The sequence below is a fragment of the Ilyonectria robusta genome, assembly GCF_021365365.1.
Source record: "Ilyonectria robusta strain PMI_751 chromosome Unknown BGZ61scaffold_1, whole genome shotgun sequence".
Lineage (NCBI taxonomy): Eukaryota > Fungi > Ascomycota > Sordariomycetes > Hypocreales > Nectriaceae > Ilyonectria > Ilyonectria robusta.
This window is the reverse complement of record NW_025764435.1, coordinates 4,472,990-4,498,883: the sequence shown is the minus strand read 5'-3', so window position 1 is coordinate 4,498,883 and position 25,894 is coordinate 4,472,990. Positions and strand designations below refer to the sequence as shown.

Sequence of the window (25,894 nt, the reverse complement as noted above, 5' to 3'; positions counted from 1 at the left end):
ATTAACAACCACGTCTCAACACCATCACGAAATCCACAACCAAACGCTAACACCATCGCGCGGCCACGCAAATCGCGATTCACCTCTCTCCCTCAACCCCAGCGAACGAGTACGCAAGCGAACCACGCCCAGCTCCCACCGCCTCTGCCGTCTCCCCACTTGTGCCTCGACGAATCGCACCGGCCCGTCTTGGCCCGCCTTTCGGAGTCTCGGTCGCGTCGGTGTCTGGTGGCTACATTGTTCGACTTCAACTGCGCCAGCTCACCATCTTGCGCATGGTTCTACCCGCAACCTTCCCCTAAGAAGCCCCTTGCGGGTACGGTCGATTTTCCTTCGGATCGCCATCGCCCTCACCGACGCCATGGAGGATCCCACCCCAGGTCTCAAGCTCAAGGGCTTCCACCGCGCTGCTACCCGATCCGACGACCCCTTCCAATCCCAGGATACGGCCCCCGGCATCTGTCGAATATGTCGTGGCGAGGGTACACCAGAAGAGCCGCTGTTCTATCCATGCAAGTGCAGCGGTAGCATCAAATTTGTCCACCAGGACTGTTTGATGGAGTGGCTGTCGCACTCGCAGAAGAAGTACTGCGAGCTCTGCAAGACGTCGTTCCGCTTCACCAAGCTCTACGCCCCAGACATGCCCCAGTCTCTGCCCGTACACGTATTCGTCGGTCACATGGCCAAATATCTCCTGCGCAATGTCCTGGTCTGGCTCCGCGCCGTCATGGCCATCAGCGTCTGGGTTTTTTGGCTGCCCTATTTGATGAGATCAGTATGGTCTTTCATGTTCTGGGTCAGCGACGAAGGGCTCGGTGCCAGCTCAATGCTCTCTGGGTCAAACGAAACGGTCGCGGCTACAGTAGAGCTGGCACAGTCAGCCTTCGGAAATGATACATGCCCGGCCAGTCCCCTCTTTGTGCCCGTCACCACATCCGCTGCCGTCGCCCAAGCCATGCTTGATGGGCTGTCAGGCCAGAACATCTCCGAGTTCCTCCTCCGTGTCCTTCTCAACTCATTATACATGTCCTCCAAGTACAATCGATCGGAATCAGGTGATTCTGCGACTTCAGCCGACGGCTCTCCCATAGGAACGACGCCCCCGTCTCTTCTCGGCGACGTCACCTTTCTCCACAACTTGACCCGAAACCCCACCCTAAATCGAACTCTCGTCTATGTGCTCGAGGGGCAGATTATCACGGTGTTGGTCATCGTCTGCTTTATCCTCGTCATCTTGGTTCGAGACTACGTCGTTCAGCAACAGCCCGAAATTAACATGCGCGCTGCCTTCGCTGCCCCTGAAAATCCTCTTGCTGCACAGGAACCGATTCTTGTCCGACAAGAAGACGCAGAAGATCTTCGAGGACTAGATGAGTCGGATGAGGAGACTCTAGATGATGGAGAGCTCATAGGGCCCGTTGAAGTCAATGATCCACGACTCGGTCCATCCTATGCTCGACAACCGCAAGCAGGGTTTGAGGATACTGGCGCTGCTAGCGTCGTGGCACCTGAACCTTGGCCTCAGGTGAATTCCAGCGCCTTGGAAGAACGAACCAGCGTACATGAGTACCTGCGCATTTATCGCCTCGCGGATGGAGACCCTCAGAGGATTTTGCAGATAGTTGAGGATGAGGGTCTTGAAGAAAAACTCGCTTATTGGGTCGACATTACTCGCCGATCTATCCCCGGCCAAGAAGCCAGCATCCCAGAGCTGGCGGCACTTCATAGGCGCCCAGAGCTGCCTCTAGTCGGTGATCGCCCTGAGAGCTCTGGTTCAACAGGCGAGAGCTCTTCCAGGATTGCGCTCACCCCAGGGTCAAACGAAGGATCTGCGATTGATATGGAAGAACACCCGGCAGCTTCTCGAAAGGGGAAGGAAAGGGAGTCACTCCCAATCCCAGACATAGACGCCGACCCTTGGACAGGATTGGTCCCGGGTCCTTCACGGCCCCGTGCTGTATCTGATGGTCCTAAGCTGCATGACACCATTAACCCGCTGGCCAACAACAGTTGGTCCTTTGCGGCCTTGCCATCCGAGTCTGAGGCTGAGGATCTATATGCACGGCAGTATCGCACCAATGACCGACCTAGTTTCTTCGAGAGCAGGTCCCCTTCTTCTGACCGAATTCCTGAGACTGGATCCTCTAGTAGCCTCTCGGCCGAGTTCGAGGATCCTGAGCATAGGCGTCACTCGTCTAAACCGGACATCACCTTCGAAGAACGGCCATCAAACGTCCATAACGCTCATCAAGAACAGGCTGCAAACCACAGAAACCCGGAAGAGGCCGTCGAGCAAGATAATGAAAGGGCTCACGGCTTGGTTGATCGAGTCACCGAATTCATGTGGGGTGATCTCGAGGATCATCATCATATTCAGGCCGAAGCGATTAACCATGTTGCTGCTGCCGATGCTAATGATGATGCATGGGTTGATGTCGATGAAGCGGACGCTGCAGATGATAATGCCGATGTACAGCCTGAAGACCTTGATGGTATACCTGGCGATGGGCTCGACCCAGAAGCCATCGAAGACCTCGAGGACTTTGAGGGCGTCATGGAGCTCATCGGTATGCGCGGTCCTATCGCAGGCCTATTCCAGAACGCTATATTCTGCGCAGTCCTCGTCTCTGTAACGATCTTTGCCTGCATCTTCATCCCATACAACATTGGACGTGTCAGTGTCTGGATCCTAGCAAACCCAATGCGACTTGTTCGGCTACTCTTTGAGCTTTCGAAGCTTCTTCAAGATGCCGCTGTCATGTTTGCCGGGCTCGCTTCTTGGGTGGCTTTGAACCTACTCGACATGTTTACCAACATCATCGGAGGTTTCGTTGCGTCACAGGTCGTGTCAGCAAGAAAGGCGTCATGGGCGCTGTGGACCAGTGCCGGATCGCGAGTCCTGGAGTATGCCTTTATGGACTTCCCTATGTCCGCCTCCGAGATGCAGAACTTTTCGGCCATCAGCCACGGGGCGTTGCTCACAGTCAAGGGCCACATCGGTACGGTACTTTCGACCGTGAGCGAAGCATTTACCTTTGTCTTTGGCGGACACATCTTTTACAACCTCCCCTCTCTTCCAGCCATTGCCTCCTTTTCAGGGGCTGCTTGGAATCACATTCGCCTCTCCTCCTCAGTGTTGCTAAACCCCAACGCTTGGGTAATTAATCTCGGCGAAGCGGAGACCTCGCCATCCATTAACCCTGAGCTGGCGGACTGGTCTGGAGTGGATCGATTTTGGGCTATCCTCGCGGGCTACGTTACGCTCTTCTTTATTGGTGCCATGTACCTCAAGCGCGGAAGCCCATTCTCCAGAGGCAATCTCATGCAGGCGTGGGAGGCAGGCGTGATCGATACGTTGCACCAAGCCAGCGGCATCATGAAGGTCATCATGATCATCAGCATCGAAATGCTCGTCTTTCCCCTTTATTGCGGCCTTCTCCTCGACGGTGCTCTCTTGCCCTTGTTTGAAGACACGACTTTCAAGTCTCGGATGCTCTTCACGTACAACTATCCCTTGACATCTGTCTTCGTTCACTGGTTTGTTGGCACCGGGTATATGTTCCATTTCGCGCTCTTCGTTTCCATGTGCCGCAAGATTATGCGACAGGGCGTCCTCTGTAAGTTCAACTCACCACTCCCTTTACTTCCTTACTAACAGCGTGCTAGACTTCATCCGCGACCCCGATGATCCTGAGTTTCACCCAGTTCGTGATGTACTCGAGAGAAACCTGACGACACAGCTGAGGAAGATTCTCTTCTCCGCATTTGTCTACGGCGCATTGGTCGTTGTCTGTCTGGGTGGTGTCGTTTGGGGTCTGTCCTACACGTTGCCCAACGTTCTCCCGATCCACTACTCATCAAACGAACCCGTCCTGGAATTCCCTGTCGACCTACTCTTCTACAACTTCCTTATGCCACTGGCGGTCAACTTCTTCAAGCCCGGCGATGGACTGCATGCTATGTACACGTGGTGGTTCCGAACCTGCGCGCGTGGTCTGCGTCTAACATTTTTCCTCTTCGGCGAACGGAGAATCGATGAGGAGGGTAGCCTTCAGCTGGGCGTGACGTCGGAGTACCACGCACTCCCTTGGTACAGGACACTTTTCCTGGAATTGGACAAGAATCATCAGGTCACCCCGAAGACTTGGAAGGACGCTTTCGATGGAGGCGATGCCAAGCCGAAGCCACCGTTGACTCAGGCAGAAATGTCCCATCTCCGACGCAAGAAGGCCCGCCTCAGGGACTCAAGCCAGATCTTGGAGAGTGGTCACTTCGTGCGCGCCCCGGCTTCCGATCGAGTCAAGATCCCCAAGGGCAGGAGGGTCTTTCTTGACGTTTCGGAACGTGGCGTCCGACTCGATAGGCAGTTGGACACCGATCTGTATTCTTCCAACCAGTACCAGATGGTCTACATCCCCCCGAACTTCCGCGCGAGAGTCTTCTTGTTCATTTTGTTCATCTGGATCTTCGCCGCCGTCACCGGTGTCGGATTCACAATTATCCCACTAGTGTTTGGCCGCAGGATGTTCAAGATGCTGATCCCCTCTCACATCAGAACCAACGACATCTACGCCTTCAGCATCGGAGTGTATCTCCTTGGATCTCTTGCCTATCTGGTCTTCCACATCAAGAGCCTCTGGGCCAAGGCCCACCGATGGTTCAACATTGCCCTAGAACAGGTCGCTATGGGGGGTGCCCCTCCAGGTGTCACTAGCGTGATTCTTCATGGATGCTCGGTATTGTACTCCTACTTCCTCCTCCTTGTCGTATTCCCGCTACTGGTGTCGGCAATCATGGAGCTGTATCTCGCCATCCCGCTCCACACCTACATGTATCCCCCGACTGCGGCGTCAATTCAAGCGTCGAGAGATGGAGCTCCGGAAGCGAGCCGACACACCGTGCGGGTCATTCAGGCATGGACGTTAGGTGTGTTGTATTTGAAGTTGAGTGCTCGGATGGTGACCACGTTGTTCGCCGACACGCGTCTCGCCGTCGCCGTCCGCACTGTCCTCCGCGAGGGCTGGTTATATCCCGATGCTAGTGTCTTGACTAGGGCATTCGTCGTCCCCGGACTAGCGATCTCTGTGGCAGCAGTGTTTGGGCCTCCAGCGATAACCACGGCCCTCATCAAGTATGGTATGATCGCCGGTGCGCAAGCCGGTCTGAACGAGGCAGCAGAGGCGGCCCGACTAGCAATCATTTACCGACAGTCGTATCCCGCCGTGGCATTAGCCGCACTGTTGATCAAGAACACCATTGGGCTGGTGAGGGTGTTCCATGGGTGGTCGGCCCGCATCCGCGATGAGGCTTATTTAATTGGAGAGAGATTACACAACTTTGGGGCTGCAGCAGCGGGTGCGAGGAGAGTTAGGGGAGCTTGGAGGGCAGGGGGAGCGAGGCTCTAAGAGGAGATGACCTAAGATACCACTCCAGTACATGTTAACGATATGGCGTTTTATGATATTAAGTCCCAGTTGACATTGTTAATGAGAACCTGTTGGCATTGTCTTGAATAGAAGTGCTTACAATAATTACAATCAGATACGGACCACAACATCAGGCTGTGCCAAGATCTGGCACCAAGTGTGGAGATCAATAATGACGAGAAACCCAGATGGGACACTACTTTTATACTATTTCAATCTCAAAGCAAGTTTTACTCTCCATCACGTGTCTGGGCGGTTCTCGTTATACAAGGTGAGGGTGTTGACTTTGAAGAGCATTGCACACGTGCAGCCGATTCGCACACACAAGTACATATAATTATCAACCTAATACAGCAGTTGAGGAAATGACATTTTAATGATCCGTAGTCTTAATATTTATCCCCGAAGAATCAATTTCATTACGTTTGTAAGTTTATTGAGTTGGATTTGTTAATAATGTAGGAAAGAGGCCTCAAAATGTACCTTTGACTCATATACTACCCAGGTCCATTTGTTTATTTGTGAGGATTTGCACCTGTGTGCGAATAGCAACACTCTTTTTAAAAACGCATCATCTATTTACGAAATCGCTGGAGATAGTCCATCTGTGTGATTCATTGTTCTTGGAGTCTTGGTTGGGTTGGAATGCTAGGGAAAGTGGGTGAGTTATTTGGGGAGTCACATTACGACCGAGTGACGTGTTTGAAGTGGGTGGCATGGTTTGTCTTGCATAAAGTGGACATGGGCCGTGACCCTTGCGCATGAGGCATTGAGGATTTGAGCCCAAATTAAGACGGATTGGAGACATTAAAGTGACGGGTAAATGAAGAAAAAGATGGAAGAAGCTAGAAGTGTTTTAACTCCTGTCTCGGGAGCGATGCATCGACACACGTACTGTGGCATTATGCTCCAGGGTAGACTATTATAGCTGTTAAAGTGCCCGGAAGCCATGTTGATAAGGTGCCGCAAACAACCCCTCCATGGCTCCAGGGGTGTGACGTGGGAGTTTGCAGGTTGGTCTCGGCAGGTACACCCAAGGGTACGTGCTCAGCTCAACAAGAGGCCGAGCAAGTCACGTGCGGGATCAAGGGGACAGCTCCCAGCCAATCAACGGCGGAGTCTGCGGCGAACTGTAACGCCCTGTTGCCCATGGCTGCCAGACGCCAAACCCAAACAGGCTTAGGCACAGCTGTCGGGTCAAGGAGAATGGGGCGGGTGCCAACCCGCGATGTGTCGCATCAACACCGTCTCGTCACGAGCCAAAACAGCAAAGCAATCATCGACATTGCGGTGCAGCCTTTCGCAACTCCGCGCCGCAGCGGCTGCTTTCTACTAACCCACAGCATCACAGGTAAGAACAACAGCAACGGTAAGTCCAGCCTGCTGCTACGAGCGCTGCCATCATTTCGACGGCGCCGCCAGCTATTCACAGCGATCGTCGGATGCTCGGTATCGGTGAGTGTCATTTGGCCCTGCAACCAGGCTCCCCGCCGGTTCCTGCCCGACAGCCCGACTGACGATGCATGCGTTGCGTCTCGCGCAGTCAGAATCATTCGTTTCGACCCAGCTGGTCTTCTCGCCGAGCTATTCGATCCGATCCCCGATATCGCCACTCACCTCCTGCCGCTCGGTCCTCTCACCCTTTCCGCGCAATCGCCTTCGCGACTTGAACCGAACCGCACCGCCTGGCTGAATCGAATCGCAACCGCCGCCCATCATGTCGTTAGACATTCCGTCGTCGCCGCCTAGCGAGGCCACCAGCGCTGAAGATGCCGTCACTTGGTACAAGGCCCAGTATGAGCAGCTCGAGATGGAGCTGGCCGAGTTCAGAGACTCCAGCAGGGAGCTTGAGCAGGAACTGGAGAAGGACATCGAGCGGGCAGAGAAGCAGGAGCGAATTTTGCAAGAAAAGGCCGAAACGCTCGGTTTTGAGGTCGAGGAGTGGAAGGTATGTGATGCGCCCCCTACCACCGTCGTTTCGACAACCACAATCGCCTTGCGCGAGCATTTTGACTGACTTGGCCTGTGTTTGATCCGTGTAGAGAAAGCACAAGGAGTCAAAGACGGAATCTAGCGCTGCGCAACATCAGCTCGAGAAGGAAATCACAACGCTGCGAGACTCGAACCGAACTATGCAACTGAAGCTGCGGGATATCGAAGTCGCCAACGACGACTTTGAGCGACAGGCGCGCAACACCACGTCGTCGCTTGAAGATATGGAGTCCAAGTACAACCAGGCCATTGAGCGCGCTGTCATGATGGAGGAGGAGATTAAGATGGGCGAACAGGAGCGAGAACAGCTGCGAATCGAGTCGCAGCGCCTACGAGATGAGCTGGGCGACCTCAAGATCGAGGCCGAGCTCCTACAAGACAAGCTCAAGAAGCAAGAGTCGCGCCATCTCTCTACCATCTCTACCGATCTCTCCATGCTTGGGTCCCCTACCTTCGACAAGGACCTTGACGCCTCACCCGGCTCTACCGCCAGCTCTCCTCTCATCACTACGCCTCCCGAAGCCAAGTCACCCTTGCCTTCCGACTCCCTCTCCGATCTGCGCGAACCTCCTTCGCCTCCCATGTCCGACGCCTCGGCCACCTTGCCCAAGGTCGCAGCTGCGAGGACTCCCGCCCCGAACAAGTCTCGCAAGACCCGCCTTCCCTCTGCCGAAAACAGTATTACTCCCAAGCCAAGAGCCAAGCCTCCGACTGGATCTACTCGGGCACCAGGCAGCCGTATCTCGACTGGCGGTACCACCTTGCGAACTCCGGCGAACCGGAACGTTGGGCCTCGCTCTGCCTCGCACAAGATCCCAGCCTCCAACTCTCTCGCCCACATCCGTACTCTCACAGCCCAGATGCAGCGCCTCGAAGCTCGTGTCCACTCGGTACGGTCCAAGCTTCCTGGGCCGACTTATACTCCCCCTCGCGCGTCTCCTCGGACGTCCATTCACGGAAATCCCCAGGTGCCTTCGACGGTTACGATCCGGTCTCGAAAGCGCACTATGGGATCTGCAGCTTCTTCGGTAGCAGGCTCAGTAGCAGGTGACGACATGACCCCTACCAACTTCCACTCCTCGACATCATCATCCAAGGGTAGCCATGTTCCTCGACTGAGTACCTCGGGAGTGAGCCGCCTCTCATATGGAACTGGACCCCTACCGAACCGCGGACCAGATTCAGAGATCAGCCGGCCTAGTTCGCGGGCTAGTGTCTCGTCGTACGCCCGACCACCATCCCGAACAGACATGATCCCACGCCCAGCATCTCGAACGTCACTCACGGGAACCCGAACTCCCATGGGCCGACCGCGGTCAAGTCTCGGGGGCTCGCTCCACAGCCACTCTGCTAGCATCAGCCATATTGATCTAATGGAGGAGGACGAGGGCGAGTTCAGGACGCCGAGCCGACGAGGCACATACTCGAAGCTGGACCTTGATGCAAGTGCTGGCAGTGCAATCCCCATGCCTTCAACTCGGCGTCAGAGCGGTGGCCGACGACCCAGCAACGGCCCTTCAAGATCAAGTGTATCCGGACAGAGGAAATTGAGCGACCTGGGAGAAACATATTAAAGCAGTTTTGGTTTCTGTCAGATACTTTCGCCGTATCTCCCTGGTTGTTAATACTCTTTTTTCTCTTTCTGTCTGGAGCGGGCTCTCTGGCTTGGATTCACCTACGTATCTGCATTTTACGGGGGTGGGCATTTTCAACAGGTGCATGGCATGGCATGGCATGGAAGGAGGCGAAGACCGGTGTTGATTGCAATTACGGAAGTCTTTTCTTTCTCTGTGGCAAACATGGCATCTTTGTTGTTTGATTGGTTTATTCTGGGGTTCGGGCATTGGAGAGGGGTTCACGGACGTTTATGAAGAGATGGTATTTGATCTTTCAGCAAGCAAACACAATTATTGGCCAACGGCCTTCTGGGGAAAAGGGTACCGGGGAGGGGTGCGCAAGTGTGCGAAGATACCAGCGGCCTGCAAATATAGGGCAAGCCGTTGGCAGATTGGGTGGAGGGATGGAGGGATGGCCGATAGCGGGTAATACTGGGGAAGAGATGCGAGGCTAGGACGGGAGAGGATCAGGGGGATGACATCGGTGGGGAGTCGTACGATGTCTACAACAAGGCTGAAGACAAAGCCTGCGAATAACTATTACTTATACCTTTTTCCTTTGTTTATACCATACAGAAGACGACGCGCGGAGGGAGGGAAGCGATGGGAGAGTCCGAGGGACGGGGAATAGGGCAAGTTGTTGTACATACAGACTGTCAAAAGGCGAAGAACGTCACACTGTTATTAGCACAGTTATAGCCAACTACATACCCTTCAATTAGCCGTTCAATCAGCCCTCCAATTAAGCTCATTCTGATGCCCGTGACTTAACCTGCTCCTGTATCGCATCATGCCCTACAGAGAAGTCGGCACTTGGAAGTTGGATGAACATGTCGGTATGCTACGTGATGGTGATCATGTCTTGCTTACTCCCTCCTTCTACGGGCTTCCCTTGCAGAAGCTAAGTTATGCGGATTCCGTCTTACATGCATTGCGCCTCAATGTCGTATCTGTCACGCCCTTCTAGCGTATCACATATCAATCGTGATAAACTTGTCTAGGTTGATGTCTCAGTCCATGATTGACACGTTATGTCCATGGCATGCCTCATGAGTAGCGCCGATAACCGAGAGAAATCGATTAACGGCAATCAATGGCGGTATGCGGCAGGTCGGCAGGGCGGGAGGAAGGGGATCAGAAGAGGCCGATCATCTACTCGATCGCCGATTCATCCAACTCGAGCCCCCTGGAACCAAGGAACGACAAGTTACAACAAAGCAACCGCTAGTCGAGGACGGATGGCGGGAGCTCCGTAACTCCGCTGGGTCACGGACCCGCCCGGGGACCAACATGTTGGGGATTCGGAGGATGCCCGGCGATGGAAAGGCTGAGCGGAGGCTCTGCTCTGGCGGTGGGGTACGTACCTGCGTCCTGGTCTTCCATTTCCTTCCAGTGAATCCAGTCTAATAAATGCCAATTCGGGGCAGTGGGTCCCGCAGTGGGCGGGAGCGGTAGTGATTGGCGCGGGGGATGGGGAACTCTCAACAATTGGGGGAGGCCTTCTCTCTGGGCACGGAGCCCAAAAATACCGGGATCCATAATACATAAGTTAGGATGTCATCTGCAACGCTTGCGAAAAGGGTGGAATTAAATTTGGGCCCGTATTAGCGGGTGAGTTGGCCGGGCCCCCTTAACGGGACTGAGGGAAACACCGAGAGGCAAAGATGTGACGCGACGGGTCCTGTTTTGTTGGAATGCGGCGTACCGCATCGGTGTTGTTGATGCGATTGTGTGTGTCCGTGTGTTCGTGGTGAGTATGTGTGCAAGTATCGTATTTGTGTTGAATGATGGGGGAGCGATAAGCAGGGGTATTTTCTGAAGGTGAGGCCCAATGCAGATTGTGATGGATGGATCGGGATGGAATGAATAGCGCCGTACAGTGCAGACAGTGTAATTTAAACGTGACCGGGGAGTTGAGCAGAGTTCCTGGACTGCTTCTAAGACGATGGATTTCATCCGGATCCGAATAAGAGCCCAGAGGCCAAGACTCGGCCTGATTAACAGTGTCATGGCAACGGAAAGGGGTTCATGGCGGGAGAGAGTAATTGCATGGTAAAGAAATATTCGAACCATACTCGGTCTTGAAATGTCGGCTCGTCTCCCGATCAGAGAACCAGGTCGGATGGTTTTCGGGCCATATGTCGCCGGTACCTTGAAGGGGCGAGCATCATGGGACGTGTCATGAGTGGTGCACAGCGCACTGTGTTAATTGATAGACAGAGCTGCAGGTGCATGCAACATCCCCAATCCTTTCTTCCCGTTCGGCACAAGTAGGCTGCACTCGGTGTCTCGGTTCAGTGGAAGCAGATGAGTGAGAAGGCGACGTCACCGAGGCCTGTCCGGGACAGCAACAAGAAACAACAGTGAACAGATGGTGAGAAAGGCCCCGCTCCGATCCCGACTGGCCTCAACACCCCGGAGCGGCTCACGCACGTACGTCGGTGGCACCACGCCCCGCCTGCTATGCACACGCCACAGGCTACTGCTCTGAAGCCGAAGCTAATCAGCATCAACCCCAAGTCAGCATTCAGCAGGCATTCGCATATCCCCCGTCCGCCGGCGGAGGGAATGCGGACCGGGCATCAGCAACGCCCAGGACATGCTGTAAACCCTCAGCCTTGCGGCCTCTTTTTGGGGGCAGTTGCCTTTCCCTGACGGAGCCGGCGGCGCTCGTGGGGACGTGGTCGTGCCGAATGCTCCGATGCTGCCGGCAAAAGGGGGCATTGTCTGGTGATGACCCGGGGAGGAGCTGGTGATGATGGTGATGGTTGTGCGACATGGATGGACAGGAATAGACAATGGCTTGTATTAAAATTGCCCGATCATGCCCTCTCGTTTTTGGCAGTTTTAGACATCTCTTGCTTTGATTTTTCTCCTTTTGCGACTCCAACGGTATCACGTTCAAGACCGACATAGGCAGCTTTCTTGCAACCCGCCGAGGACTCCAATCTCTGTTAATTGACGACGACGATCTCACGACGACGATCCCACGACGACACGTACTTTCTCTATTCCATCGAAGAAGGAAAAACACCTGTTTTCTCGACCTCGTCATCCAGTCGAACGACCCATTACTCCCAAGTCAGCTCCGTAAGTAAGTGTCCGTCTCGCGGGTTCCAATTCCCATGTCCTGCCCCTCGCAAAACAAATCGGGGTCCGATTCGGATTCCGAAAACCCCATGAATGGCCCCGTGGTGGTGCGTCGCTCTTACGCACTGAGAACAACTCTCACCTCATCCTTCAATCCCTCGAATCTCAGCGCGCCCAATGCACTCGCTCGTCCGACGAGCAGAACTTCACCTTTGGCGCACCCGAAACCCTCCGGAAACGCGATAGATACCCACCCCATCGCCCACCACCTCCTTGGGACGCCAACACGCCCAGGCACTAAAGAGCTCTGTGCTTGGCCCGGGGAGGGAGGGGAGGTGGGAGGTGATTTGGCGGGGGGCCCACTGGGTTCCATCCATCACTTTGCGATCCAATTCCCCAATTCCCGCTGGTGGAACTCTCTGCTGGACCCTGAAGCTGCCCGCCTCTCTGCTGGGTTGCGCCCGACTCCACCACCAATTTTTTTTCTTTGGGGCGTGGGAAGTGGGAAGCGTGGGCAGCGTGGAACCCCTCGACTCTTGTTGCTCCTCCGGCTGACGGCTTGTCTCCCAACAGTTCTAGTGTAGTGCGTCCAGGTGCCGGAGCTTGCCACCAGCCACGCCCTCGACTATTTGCCTTGCATCTCCCGCATTTTCGCGATCGACTCTGATCTCGTTCTACCTCTCTTCTCTTCTCTAATCCCATCCTCCCCCTTCCTCAGACTCACTGCAGAGGCAATCGCAAGATACTCGTGTCCGGCGGTTGTTCTTATAATCCACAAGGGCGCCCCCAATACTTCTTTCCGAATACCCTCCAGTGTCCCGGTTGCGCACCCCTCTGTATTTTTAGCGCCTACATCACCCATACCAGGCGCCCGCCCAACGCAAAAAAGCTCCCTAGGCGCTTTTTTTTTCTCGGCCGTAGCTCCCCCTGCTTCAGCCGGTTCATGACGCCCTGACCGAGACAGCGACAATCCCATCGCAGTCCAACCATCCTCACGAAATCAACAACCCACGTCTCCTCCTCTTCTCCCGCTCTCTCCCTTCTTCTTCTCCTTCACACATACACATACCGAAACAGCCATGACTGATATCTCAGCTGGTGCCCACGATGGTGCCAATGGGCGGTCGGTGCCCTACGTCAATGGCAAGGTGTCGTATGCCGAGAAGTTCAGCATTGCGGACCACTTCATAGGGGGCAACCGGTTGTCCAACGCCGCCCCCAGCAAGGTCAAGGACTTTGTCGCCCAAAACTACGGTCACACCGTCATCACCAATGTGAGAATCCCCCTCCGAGTGCTTTCCGCGCGCTCCCAACCGTTTCGCGGGCTTGGGACCAAATCCCAACACCGTGGGGTTTGTTTGGGTACCGCCCTGGAACATTGGTCCTGTGCGACGGGACAGCTTGCTGACTAGAAGCTACTCCTTAGGTTCTCATTGCCAACAACGGTATCGCCGCCGTCAAGGAGATCCGATCAGTCCGAAAATGGGCCTACGAGACGTTCGGCGACGAGCGAGCCATTCACTTCACCGTCATGGCTACCCCCGAAGATCTGGCGTCCAACGCAGACTACATCCGAATGGCCGACCACTACGTCGAGGTCCCCGGAGGCACAAACAACCACAACTATGCCAACGTGGAATTGATCGTGGATATTGCCGAGCGCATGAACGTCCACGCGGTGTGGGCTGGATGGTGAGTGATTCCCCAACAGTTTCCCGCCCGACTCGGTTTCACCCCCACCAAGACGAGCGGGCTCCGTCGTCAATCGCGGAAGCTTACAATTGTGTCACAGGGGCCACGCCTCCGAGAACCCTAAGCTGCCAGAGTCGCTGGCCGCCTCCCCCAAGAAGATTGTCTTCATTGGCCCTCCCGGGTCTGCCATGCGATCGCTTGGTGACAAGATTTCCTCCACGATTGTAGCACAACACGCCGACGTACCATGCATTCCCTGGTCAGGAACCGGCGTGAAAGAAGTCGAGCTGGACGACAAGGGCATCGTCACTGTTGCCGATGATGTCTACCAGAAGGGCTGCGTGAACTCGTGGGAGGAGGGTCTCGAGAAGGCCAAGGAGATTGGCTTTCCCATCATGATCAAGGCCTCCGAGGGTGGTGGTGGCAAGGGTATCCGAAAAGCCGATTCCGAGGAAGGCTTCGAGGAGCTCTACAAGGCCGCCGCTAGCGAGATTCCCGGATCTCCCATCTTCATCATGAAGCTGGCTGGCAACGCCCGCCATCTCGAGGTCCAGCTGCTGGCTGATCAGTACGGCAACAACATCTCCCTCTTCGGTCGAGATTGCTCCGTTCAGCGACGTCACCAGAAGATTATCGAGGAAGCGCCCGTCACCATCGCCAAGGAGGACACCTTCAAGGCCATGGAGGATGCCGCCGTCCGTCTTGGAAAGCTGGTCGGTTACGTCTCTGCCGGTACTGTCGAGTACCTCTACTCTCACTCCGACGACAAGTTCTACTTCCTGGAGCTCAACCCCAGACTTCAGGTCGAGCATCCCACCACCGAGATGGTCAGTGGTGTCAACTTGCCCGCCGCCCAGCTGCAGATTGCCATGGGTCTTCCCCTCCACAGAATCCGCGACATTCGATTGTTGTACGGTGTCGACCCAAAGACCTCGAGCGACATTGACTTCAACTTCAAGAACGAGAGCACCTCCCAGAGCCAGCGACGACCCCGTCCCAAGGGTCACTGCACGGCCTGCCGAATCACCTCCGAAGATCCCGGTGAGGGCTTCAAGCCGTCCAATGGTGTTATGCACGAGCTCAACTTCCGAAGTAGTTCCAATGTCTGGGGTTACTTCTCCGTTGCGGCCCAGGGTGGTATTCACAGTTTCTCCGACAGTCAGTTCGGTCACATCTTCGCCTATGGTGAGAACCGATCAGCTTCACGGAAACACATGGTCATCGCTCTCAAGGAGCTGAGCATTCGTGGTGATTTCAGAACCACCGTTGAGTACCTCATCAAGCTTCTCGAGACTGAGGCCTTCGAGGACAACACCATCTCCACTGGCTGGCTGGATGAGCTCATCTCCAAGCGTCTCACTGCTGAGCGACCTGACACCATGCTTGCCGTCGTGTGCGGTGCCATCACCAAGGCCCACATTGCGAGCGAAAACTCCTTGGCCGAGTACCGCGCTGGCCTCGAGAAGGGTCAGGTCCCTTCCAAGGAGATCCTCAAGACTGTCTTTACCATCGACTTCATCTATGAGGGCTTCCGTTACAAGTTCACGGCTACCCGCGCCAGTGCTGACAGCTACCACCTTTTCATCAACGGTTCCAAGTGCTCGGTTGGTGTCCGTGCCCTGAGTGACGGTGGTCTTCTTATCCTTCTCGACGGACGCAGTCACAACGTCTACTGGAAGGAGGAGGTTGGTGCCACTCGTCTCTCCGTCGACAGCAAGACTTGCTTGTTGGAGCAGGAGAACGACCCTACCCAGCTCCGATCTCCCAGCCCTGGTAAGCTGGTCAAGTACACCGTCGAGAACGGTGCTCATGTCCGTGCTGGCCAGACCTACGCCGAGGTTGAGGTCATGAAGATGTACATGCCTCTCATTGCCCAGGAGGACGGCATGGTGCAGCTCATCAAGCAGCCCGGAGCTACCCTCGAGGCGGGTGACATTCTTGGTATACTTGCGCTTGACGACCCCACTCGCGTTAAGCAGGCTCAAGCCTTCGTTGACAAGCTCCCCGACTACGCCGCGCCTGTCATCGTCGGCAACAAGCCAGCTCAGCGCTTCACCCTCCTTCACAGCACCCTGAACAACATCCTGGCTGGTTATGACAACTCAGTCATTATGGTCCCCACCCTCAAGGCGCTGATTGAGGTCCTTCGCGATGCCGAGCTGCCCTACAGCGAGTGGAACGCTCAGTTCTCGGCGCTGCACGCTCGTATGCCCAACAAGCTCGATGTGCAGTTTACCCAGATCGTCGACCGCGCCAAGTCTCGACACGCTGAATTCCCTGCCAAGTCTCTGAGCAAGGCGTTCCAGAAGTTCCTCGAGGAGAATGTCGCTGATGGCGATGTTTCCCTCCTCAAGACTACTCTTGCTCCCCTGACCGACGTCCTCGAGATGTACGCCGATGGTCAGAAGGCTCGTGAGCTTGCTGTCATCCGGGATCTGCTCGAGCAATACTTTGAGGTTGAGGTGCTCTTCATGAACCAGCCCCAGGAGGACGCGGTTGTCTTGAAGCTCCGTGACCAGAACAAGGAGGACATCCCCAAGGTTGTCCAGACCGTTCTCTCCCACAGCCGTGTCAGCGCAAAGAGCTCGCTCATCCTCGCCATCCTCGAGGAGTACCGCCCCAACAAGCCTAACGTTAGCAACATCGCTAAGAGCCTCCGTGATACTCTCCGCAAGCTCACCGAGCTGCAAGTCTCGCGCTCGACCTCCAAGGTCTCGCTCAAGGCTCGTGAGATTATGATCCAGTGCTCCCTTCCTTCCCTGGAGGAGCGAACCGCACAGATGGAGCACATCCTGCGCTCTTCCGTCATCGAGTCTCGATACGGAGAGACTGGTTGGGACCACCGGGAGCCTAGCTTGGACATTATCAAGGAGGTGGTTGACTCTAAGTACACCGTCTTCGATGTCTTGCCCCTCTTCTTCGCCCACGACGACTCCTGGGTTTCCCTGGCTTCGCTCGAGGTTTATGTCCGACGTGCCTATCGTGCGTACATCTTGAAGCAGATCGAGTATCACCAGGATGAGAACGACCTGCCCCAGTTCGTCTCTTGGGATTTCCAGCTCCGAAAGATTGGACAGTCCGAGTTCGGTCTGCCTATCCAGTCCGCTGCTCCCTCCACGCCTGCTACCCCCCTGGGTGGAGAGTTCAAGTTCAACCGAATCCACTCGATTAGTGACATGTCCTACCTGTCTCACAAGTGGGAAGAGGAGCCCACCCGCAGGGGTGTTATCGTCCCCTGCAAGTACATTGATGATGCTGAGGACCTGATCGGTAAGGCCCTCGAGGCTCTCGCCTATGAGCAGAAGCAGAAGAAGTCGCGCACCACTCCTGGCCTGATCCCCGACCTGAGCGGCAAGCGCAAGCCTGCGCAGCCCAAGCAACACGACGCTGAGGAGCTTTCTGCTGTTATCAACGTCGCTATCCGAGATGCTGAGAGCCGCGGTGATCAAGATACCCTGGAGCGCATCGTTCCCATTGTTCAGCTGTACAAGGATGAGCTTTTGGCTCGTCGTGTTCGTCGCTTGACTTTCATCTGCGGTCGCAGCGACGGCTCGTACCCCGGATACTACACCTTCCGTGGTCCTGAGTACAACGAGGACGACAGTATTCGACACAGCGAGCCTGCTCTTGCTTTCCAGCTTGAGCTTGCTCGTCTTGCCAAGTTCCACATTAAGCCGGTGTTCACTGAGAACAAGAATATCCACGTTTATGAGGGTATTGGCAAGACTGTGGACACTGACAAGCGATACTTTACTCGTGCTGTTATTCGACCTGGTCGTCTCCGTGACGAGATCCCCACTGCCGAGTACCTGATCTCTGAGGCCGATCGTGTCATTAACGACATCTTTGACGCCCTTGAGATTGTCGGCAACAACAACTCCGATCTGAACCATATCTTCATCAACTTCACTCCCGTCTTCCAGCTTCAGCCTCGTGAGGTTGAGGAGAGTCTCCAGGGCTTCTTGGACCGATTCGGTCTTCGTGCTTGGCGACTCCGTGTTTCTCAGGTCGAGATCCGCATCATTTGCACCGATCCTCAGACTGAGCAGCCTTACCCTCTCCGTGTCGTTATCACCAACACCTCCGGATATGTTGTCGACGTCGACATGTATGCGGAGCGCAAGTCCGAGAAGGGCGAGTGGGTTTTCCACAGCATTGGTGGTACCAAGGAGAAGGGTCCCATGCACTTGATGCCCGTTTCGACCCCGTACGCCACCAAGAACTGGCTCCAGCCTAAGCGATACAAGGCCCATCTCATGGGTACTCAGTACGTTTATGATTTCCCCGAGCTGTTCCGCCAGGCTATTCAGAACACCTGGGCCAAGGCTACCAAGGAGCAGCCTACCCTGGCTGCCCAGGCGCCTAAGCCCGGTGACTGCATCACCTTCACCGAGCTTGTCCTTGATGACAAGGACAACCTTGATGAAGTGAACCGTGAGCCTGGTACCAACACTTGCGGTATGGTTGGTTGGATCTTCCGGGCCCGAACTCCCGAGTACCCCAACGGCCGTCGCTTCATCGTCATTGCGAACGATATTACCTACAAGATTGGTTCGTTCGGACCCAAGGAGGATGACTTCTTCCACAAGTGCACGGAGCTGGCCCGCAAGCTGGGTATCCCCCGTATCTACCTGTCGGCCAACTCTGGTGCTCGTCTCGGTCTCGCCGACGAGCTCATGGGCTACTTCAAGGTCGCCTGGAACGACGTCAATAAGCAGGATACCGGTTTCCGCTACCTGTACCTTGACGACGAGTCCAAGAAGCGTTTCGAGAAGGATGTCATCACCGAGGAGATCTCGGAGGATGGCGAGAAGCGACACAAGATCGTCACCGTCATTGGCAAGGAGGAGGGTCTCGGTGTTGAGTGCTTGAGGGGATCTGGTCTCATCGCCGGTGCGACCAGCAGAGCCTACAACGACATCTTCACCGTTACCCTGGTCACCTGCCGATCAGTTGGTAAGTTATTATCTACAACCTTGAGAAGTGTATATCTAACGTAATTCAGGTATTGGTGCCTACCTCGTCCGTCTCGGTCAGCGAGCCGTTCAGATCGAGGGTCAGCCCATTATCCTTACTGGTGCCCCTGCCCTGAACAACCTGCTTGGTCGCGAGGTTTACACCTCTAACCTGCAGTTGGGTGGTACTCAGATCATGTACCGCAACGGTGTCTCCCACATGACTGCCAATGACGACTTTGCTGGTATCTCCAAGATTGTCGAGTGGATGTCGTTTGTTCCCGAGAAGCGCAACAGCCCTGTCCCTGTTAGCCCCAGTGTTGACGACTGGGACCGTGATATCGTGTACACGCCTCCCCAGAAGCAGCCTTACGATGTCCGGTGGATGATTGGCGGTCGCGATGGCGACGATGGCTTCGAACCTGGTCTGTTCGACAAGGACTCATTCGTTGAGACCCTTGGCGGCTGGGCCAAGACCGTAGTTGTCGGACGTGCTCGCCTTGGTGGTATCCCCATGGGTGTCATCGCGGTCGAGACTCGCTCGGTGGAGAACATTACTCCCGCCGATCCCGCCAACCCCGACTCCATCGAGCAGCTTACCAACGAGGCTGGTGGTGTTTGGTACCCCAACTCGGCCTTCAAGACTGCTCAGGCGATCAACGACTTCAACAATGGTGAGCAGCTTCCTCTGATGATCCTTGCCAACTGGCGTGGTTTCTCTGGTGGCCAGCGCGACATGTACAACGAGGTCCTCAAGTACGGTTCCTTCATCGTCGATGCCCTCGTCAAGTTCGAGCAGCCCATCTTCGTCTACATTCCTCCCCATGGTGAGCTTCGTGGTGGATCTTGGGTCGTCGTCGACCCTACGATCAACCCCGTTGCCATGGAAATGTATGCCGACGAGGAGGCCCGCGGTGGTGTCTTGGAGCCCGAGGGTATGGTCGGTATCAAGTACCGCAAGGACAAGCAGATCGCGACCATGGCCCGCATGGACCCCACCTACGCCGGCCTCAAGAAGCAGCTTGAGGATCTTAGCCTGTCTCAGGAGGAGACCGACGAGATTAAGAAGAAGATGTCGTTCCGTGAGAAGCAGCTGCTGCCGGTCTACGCTCAGATCGCTGTGCAGTTCGCCGACCTTCACGATCGCGCAGGCCGCATGAAGGCCAAGGGTGTCATCCGCGAGGTCTTGGAGTGGACCAACGCTCGCCGATACTTCTATTGGCGTCTGCGCCGTCGTCTCAACGAGGAGTACATCCTCCGACGTATGACGGCCAGCATTCTCAACGCCTCTGGCACCCAGAGCACTTCCAAGACCACCGAGGTCCGCGAGAAGTACCTGCACCTTTTGCGCAGCTGGTCTGGCATTGTCGACTGGGAGAAGGACGACCGTGCCGTGACGGAGTGGTACGAGTCGGAGCGTAAGATGATTGGAGAGAAGGTGGATGCCCTCAAGTCAGAGGTGCTTGCCGCTGAGGTCGCCAGTGTGGTCCGAGGACACGCCAAGGCTGGATGGACCGGTGTGCGCGAGGTGCTGAGGGTCATGCCTGTTGAGGAGCGGGACCAGATCCTCAAGTATCTCCAGCAGTAGATGCAGAGAGAAGGGATACTGGGAAGAGGTAGACTTTGGGAGCATTTGTGTATTGTGTTTAGAGGTGATTCATGAGGCATTGTGGTTTATGTTGCCATCTTATCAAGACTTTGTTAGAGCCACGACGGAGGATAGAAACCATGGGCGGATTGTGTAACAGGCGTCAGGGACTCGATAGTTTCAAGCATGATTCAATATCTACATTTGACTTAAACATGTGTGCCTGTTTTCCTCTGCTTTTCAGTTACTGATTCTTAATGTGGAGTTGACAGCGGTGAGCAGAGTGGTCATATTTTGTTACATACAAGTAGGGTCCCAAACTTCCTGTGGCTTGTTGAGAGAACGAGGGTATATCATACATTGTGATGGCAAGTTTGATGCCGCTGGGAGAGCTGCTTTGGCTTATTATGTTCACCAGGTACACACGAATGATCGGATTCTGCAACAGCCACCATCTGATAGAGGACAATCCAACCACCGTCTTCTTGAAATTGTTCTCTCAGGTCTGCATCGGGAGAATGGCCACTGTGCATGGAGATGAAGACTTTGAAGTCAAAACCGACATGCAGTCCAAGTACACCGAGTTCCAGGCATGCCTCTCCATATTTACCCACGCAAGCCACTTACATTTACGATTACACTCTTATTCACCAACGACAGGTGCGAACAGGGTGGCCACGGCGGCTCACCATGCTTAGGGACCGTGTTGACGGGGACAACAACATCCCCGTTGAGGCATAGGTGAGTAACTTCATGAAGTCCTACTTTCATGAATCATTTTGCCGAAGTGAAAGAGTATGTTTCTCGGTATTCAGATGCCTCGCCAATGGGTTGACGAGACCATCACCCCAAGGGCGTTTGATGCTCAGTTGGAGGAATTGCACTTCAAAGATACAGGCGAGGGCATCACACACGACAGTGATCTAGAAGATGACGCGTTGGACGACGATTTGGACGTCAACTTGGGCTAAGAGTTGGATGGCTTTATGGATAGGATTGTGTTGGGCATGGGTGTTCTGGTCTTCAACTTTATGGATGTCGCTAAGTCTGCAAATCTGAGTGCTACTAGCTTGAGGTTGTGGCAATTTGACATCAGATGGACTTAGTTTCGCAACATCTCCTTGTTGTTAATTGTAGAACTCCCTACCATTGTGTATTAATTCCCCAGTATTCTCAGAAGCACCGCAACCATTGCCATCCTCTTCGCTCTCCGCAACGTTAACTTTAACGTCCCCATGATCAGAGGGAGTCTGTAGGTTATCATCGAAATCCGTGCCATACTCCCCATTAGCCTCAGTCGAGCTCATTTTGAGTTTCCCGGTTGCCATGAAGTAGGAGAAGGTCACGAAACCCCCGGGCAAGTCTCTGGACTTGAGAAGGCTAAAATTATCAGTAAAAGCTATATGAGCACAATGTGATACATACAGGAGGACAGGTGGCATCTCTAGTGCAATAGAATGCATGGTGGGCAGCAGCAAGCTCGTTGGCTTTCTCCCGAACACTGTGGTTCGTAATCTAAATGGATCAGTACACCGGATTAATACAAACACGAATGGGCTATTGCCTACCTGCTCACAGTCATACCCTTGGAAAACACAATTTGAGCAACGGAGGAATCCTAGAGCCCCGCAGCATACAGAGGTGTTTGCTGCCATTCCCGAAACGTCTCCTGCCATCATCTTGGTACATGGCAGGCAAGGGGTCGCTCGGATGTCGGTATTGATCTAGCAAAAATAATCAGTACAAAATCTTCGCTTACAACTTCAAACTCACTGTATTCTTGGTATCCACAGGTCTCCCGTCTTGAGAGGATAGGAGTCTCTCGTGCATAGTCGCACTATGTATCCAAGTGATAATTCTTGCGAAGCTCATCTTGGGATCTGAGTATTATTAGCATTCCCCTCAACATAAAAGCGGATGAAAGGAGACTGTACCGGGAATCTCTTTTCTTGGTTCGCGATGGTTTTTTTTTTTGGTTCTGATGATGTGGGAAGATTGGAGGAGAAGCAGAGTTCTGGTTTCGTTGAAAAGGTAATGGGCTTTATGCTGTGAATCAGGCACGAGATCAGTGCGAGTTTGGGGTTCGGAGCAGTAGTGCTCAATTTTCTACCGTCCAGCAGCAAACTTGGTGCATCCTAACCAAACCATTTCTCTTGCTCATCTCTTCACGTGGAGGGTCAGTTCTGCGAGACAAACAAACTGAGCGAGCGAGATGTGTCATCGAGAAATGGAACTTCGACCCGTGACGCCCAATTTGACTATTCCCAGACAGAGGCAAAGGTTGCTATCGACACCACATACGCCATGCGCCTAGATTCAGAGCCCTCCAGTTGGCCAGCGTGGGTATGGCAAGGACAGAGAGTGATTGATTCTTGATGTGGAGATGAGCAACGATTTGGACATGAACAGCGGTGAGTAGAGTGGTTTTATTTCGTTGTATACAAGGTAGGATGCAAAGTCCCTCTCGCTTGTGACAGCACAAGGGTATATGATACATTGTGATGGGTGCCATCTGCCGTCCCATCCACCACGGTCGGTGCTGATTAATGGAAAATAGAGGTCATCAACTCGTGAATGCTTCCGTCTCTTGAATATATCCAATGAGCACAACTCCATTTGTCGTTGTTTGGCTTCTTCCCACTCATCCTCTATCCTTATTGCTTCATTCGCCCGCCGAGGTCCTTCCCAACTGTTTTGCAGGGAGGCCTTCGGATCTTAATGCCTGAGCCACCGCTCCCGTCGTACATCCAGACACATTTAGACCCGAAATCATAATCATACACCTTTGATAACTCTCCCATTCGTAGCCCATAATTCATTGTTTTCGTTCATGTCTCGTGCCCGCTCTTCAAGCATCCTCCGCAGGAACCTTGGTTCGGATCTGCACACCATGCCAGCCCTTGACAAGATCGCCCAGCGCCGCATTCACCATGCGCTGCTGCTTGAGGATGGTCTGGCCACGGAACGCCGGCGAGGTGATGTCGATGGCGTACATGCTACCGCAGCCGCCCGAGACGTCCTGGACGAGCAGTTGCGTCGGGGAGAGCTTCTCGGCAAGGAGCTCCGCGATGGCGCTCTCGGCGGGGGACATAGAAGGGAGCTCTTCGTCGATTGTGGCGGAGACCGAGCGGAGGGTGCGGGAAGCGGAGAAGGAGCGCGTGAAGGACGTTGACTGGAGAGTGATTGCGGCGATAAGGCGAGAGGACGGTGAGGACGTCGATGAGGATACCGATGATGCGCGGAGGGCAATTGTGCGGAGGGGATTGGCGCGGGCGGTGCGCAGGCCAGCACGACAGGCGTTGCAAATCATGTTGAAGACGGAGATTGCAATTGATACTGCGATTATAGTTGTTGAGAAGAAAAGTTGACAGCGGAATTAACTGCAGCGGTTGTCGGCAATTGAGATTCGCATGGAAGAGCAAGAGTGTGGAGTTGAGAAACTGGAGAAACGAAAAGTGGGGATTATTACTTAATCAGGCAGTTAGCTTGTTAGTTGCCGTACAGTGACAGGCTCCCTCCTCGGCCCGCCGCAGACAGCGAGAGTCCGGCCGCCAAGAGAAGCCGTGGGAGAGGGTGGGAAAAGAGTGGATAGGTGTTGGTAATCGGGGAAGTCGGATTAGTTGAGCTGGAGGATGGACTGCTCCTCCTTTCGTTGCTTTTTCTCCGTTTTCCTCTTTGGGGTTTTGGGGGTGAACTGGTGGATATCAGCCTGCCGGGAGGTTGGATGCCGCGAGAGCCTGCATTGCGCAGAGCGGCTGAGAAGCAAGTCATCTCAATCGGCAGTGAGATGATTGGCGCAAGAGTCGCGACTCAAGACGATTCCTCAACCCCATGAACCCGGCATGAACCCAGCGCGGCTGGGAGTTCCATGAGCCCCCCACGTGGAGAGGCGCCCTGTCCCACGTCCTGCGCAGGCATGAGCTTCTCAGGAGGGAAAGGCGATGCAGCGGAAACGAAGCTCGCTTGGCTCGATTCGGAACGCCCTGCTTTAGTCTTTATGTAAGAACCGCACGACGGTAGCGAGCGCCCTGCAACGAGACGACGAGACGGGCAGCACAAGGTTAAAACAAATCGATGCATTCTCATTAGCTAGGCCGTGTGAATGCTGGATGGCCGTGTCGTAAACAACGAGCTGGGCCTGAGCCTGACGCGGGTATATGATCGGGGCCCAGTGGCTTTGTGTTCTGGCGGTTCTGGAGGTGTGTGAGTACACGCGGCGTCTTTTTTTTAATACACTGGATCCTTAGTCAACCGGGTTTTTACTTGCATCATTCACAACTTGAGTTGTCAGAGACGAGCGAGGGCGACTTTGATCTACTCGGGTATTCTAGATGCCCCGAAAGGTAAGCCGTCTTCTTGTATTCCAGTGCAGTCCGGTCCCCTGTGTCAAGCTCAACGCTCGTGCCCCAACATGACCCAAAACTTCACTCCGTCACTCTCTCCCTCGCCTCTCTCTCTCTAACCTCAGCAACAGCACCGCACGCCAGAGTCTCTGGCTCTCAACCGCGAGAACCAGCGCCGGTCGCGCGCACGCCACCGCGAGCTGCTCGAGGAGCTGCAGGGCCGCGTCCGGGACTACGAGCGCCGCGATGCGCAAGCCACGCTCGACATGCAGCGTGTTGCGCGCGAGGTGGCGGCTGAAAACGCCGCACTGAAGGGCCTGCTCGCGGCTAAGGGCGTGCCGCCGGACGAGGTGGAGGCCCATCTGCAAGCGGCGAGGATGGCAGTTCAGACGCTGCCTCAACCTCAACCTCAACCTCAACTTCAACCTCAAATAATGCCTTTGATTGCCCGGGAAGACTTGTCGGATCGGAGAGACATCCCCCTAGATCCGCCGCTACGTCAAGTATACTACGATCCCCGGCTGGAGATGTCCCAGCAGCAGCTCTCGCGCACATCTCCATTCTCATCGTCGTCAATAACGGCCACGCCGTCAATATCAGCCTCCATCCCGGTCTCCAGACCTGTCTCGGCTTCCGCCTCAGTCTCATCCCGCGCATCACCCATCCCTATTGCACCCAAGCCACTGCAATGTTTGCAACCACACGCCTCATCCGTCCCCATTTCCCCGCTCAGCAACGTCGTTCCTAGTCGACATCCGCAGCATATCAACTCGCGGTCGGAACTCCCACCAGTCAGACCACCAGGCTGCGGTGGTAACGGTCCGTCTCTCATGGAGCTGGATCAGCCGGTCGGCGTTTCTCGGTCTCGACCAGAACCAAAACCAGCGGGTTTCCCTCAGCCGGAACCCAACCAGGAGCCTGCGTGTTGTCTCAACCCTCGAACTGGCCAGGTCTCGACATGCCAACCCCAACCGAATCCTCACCAACAGGCACAAGTTCCTTTTGCATCAAATCCTTCTGCATCTGACCCATCAAATAAGATGCACTGCGTGGAAGCTGCCACAATCCTCGCTCGGCTTCGTGGCTACCCCGATGACAACATTGCGTTGGCAGCGCTTGGCTGCTCTGACAGTAAGAACTGCATGGTCCGCAATACCGACCTGCTTCAGCTGATGGACGACATGACATGAAA

At 54.8% G+C, this 25,894-nt stretch overlaps 6 protein-coding genes across 6 annotated transcripts; 4 read left to right on the top strand and 2 right to left on the bottom strand.

Moving 5' to 3' along the window:
- Positions 1 to 361: 361 nt before the first annotated feature.
- BGZ61DRAFT_526207 (uncharacterized protein) lies at positions 362 to 5,405 on the top strand (the record flags this gene model as incomplete). Its single annotated transcript, XM_046252916.1, has 2 exons — positions 362 to 3,617; positions 3,667 to 5,405. 2 exons carry the CDS (start codon positions 362 to 364, stop codon positions 5,403 to 5,405), a joined length of 4,995 nt encoding a protein of 1,664 aa, XP_046113006.1.
- A 1,427-nt stretch (positions 5,406 to 6,832) lies between these two features.
- On the top strand, positions 6,833 to 9,139 carry BGZ61DRAFT_29449 (NUDE protein). The gene is made up of 3 exons (XM_046238615.1): positions 6,833 to 6,881; positions 6,970 to 7,374; positions 7,469 to 9,139. The coding sequence occupies exons 2-3, from the start codon at positions 7,144 to 7,146 to the stop codon at positions 8,990 to 8,992; spliced, it is 1,755 nt and encodes a 584-aa protein (XP_046113005.1). The 5' UTR covers positions 6,833 to 6,881; positions 6,970 to 7,143; the 3' UTR covers positions 8,993 to 9,139.
- A 2,169-nt stretch (positions 9,140 to 11,308) lies between these two features.
- BGZ61DRAFT_439779 (uncharacterized protein) lies at positions 11,309 to 12,407 on the bottom strand. The gene has a single exon (XM_046244392.1). The coding sequence runs from the start codon at positions 12,087 to 12,089 to the stop codon at positions 11,562 to 11,564; it is 528 nt and encodes a 175-aa protein (XP_046113004.1). The 5' UTR covers positions 12,090 to 12,407; the 3' UTR covers positions 11,309 to 11,561.
- A 796-nt stretch (positions 12,408 to 13,203) lies between these two features.
- On the top strand, positions 13,204 to 20,359 carry BGZ61DRAFT_339149 (acetyl-CoA carboxylase; the record flags this gene model as incomplete). The annotated part of the gene is made up of 4 exons (XM_046239202.1): positions 13,204 to 13,398; positions 13,551 to 13,816; positions 13,917 to 18,772; positions 18,822 to 20,359. 4 exons carry the CDS (start codon positions 13,204 to 13,206, stop codon positions 20,357 to 20,359), a joined length of 6,855 nt encoding a protein of 2,284 aa, XP_046113003.1.
- A 2,848-nt stretch (positions 20,360 to 23,207) lies between these two features.
- Positions 23,208 to 23,669, bottom strand: BGZ61DRAFT_471558 (bola protein; the record flags this gene model as incomplete). The annotated part of the gene is made up of 1 exon (XM_046248234.1): positions 23,208 to 23,669. One exon carries the CDS (start codon positions 23,667 to 23,669, stop codon positions 23,208 to 23,210), a length of 462 nt encoding a protein of 153 aa, XP_046113002.1.
- A 1,021-nt stretch (positions 23,670 to 24,690) lies between these two features.
- On the top strand, positions 24,691 to 25,892 carry BGZ61DRAFT_526202 (uncharacterized protein; the record flags this gene model as incomplete). The annotated part of the gene is made up of 2 exons (XM_046252915.1): positions 24,691 to 24,702; positions 24,834 to 25,892. 2 exons carry the CDS (start codon positions 24,691 to 24,693, stop codon positions 25,890 to 25,892), a joined length of 1,071 nt encoding a protein of 356 aa, XP_046113001.1.
- Positions 25,893 to 25,894: the final 2 nt, after the last annotated feature.

Coding starts and splice junctions, on each gene's coding strand:
- BGZ61DRAFT_439779 (XM_046244392.1), bottom strand. CDS start 12,089: ATGACGAGGTCGAGAAAACAGGTGTTTTTCCTTCTTCGATGGAATAGA.
- BGZ61DRAFT_29449 (XM_046238615.1), top strand. CDS start 7,144: ATGTCGTTAGACATTCCGTCGTCGCCGCCTAGCGAGGCCACCAGCGCT. Junction 7,375..7,468: donor TTGAGGTCGAGGAGTGGAAG/GTATGTGATGCG, acceptor TGATCCGTGTAG/AGAAAGCACAAGGAGTCAAA.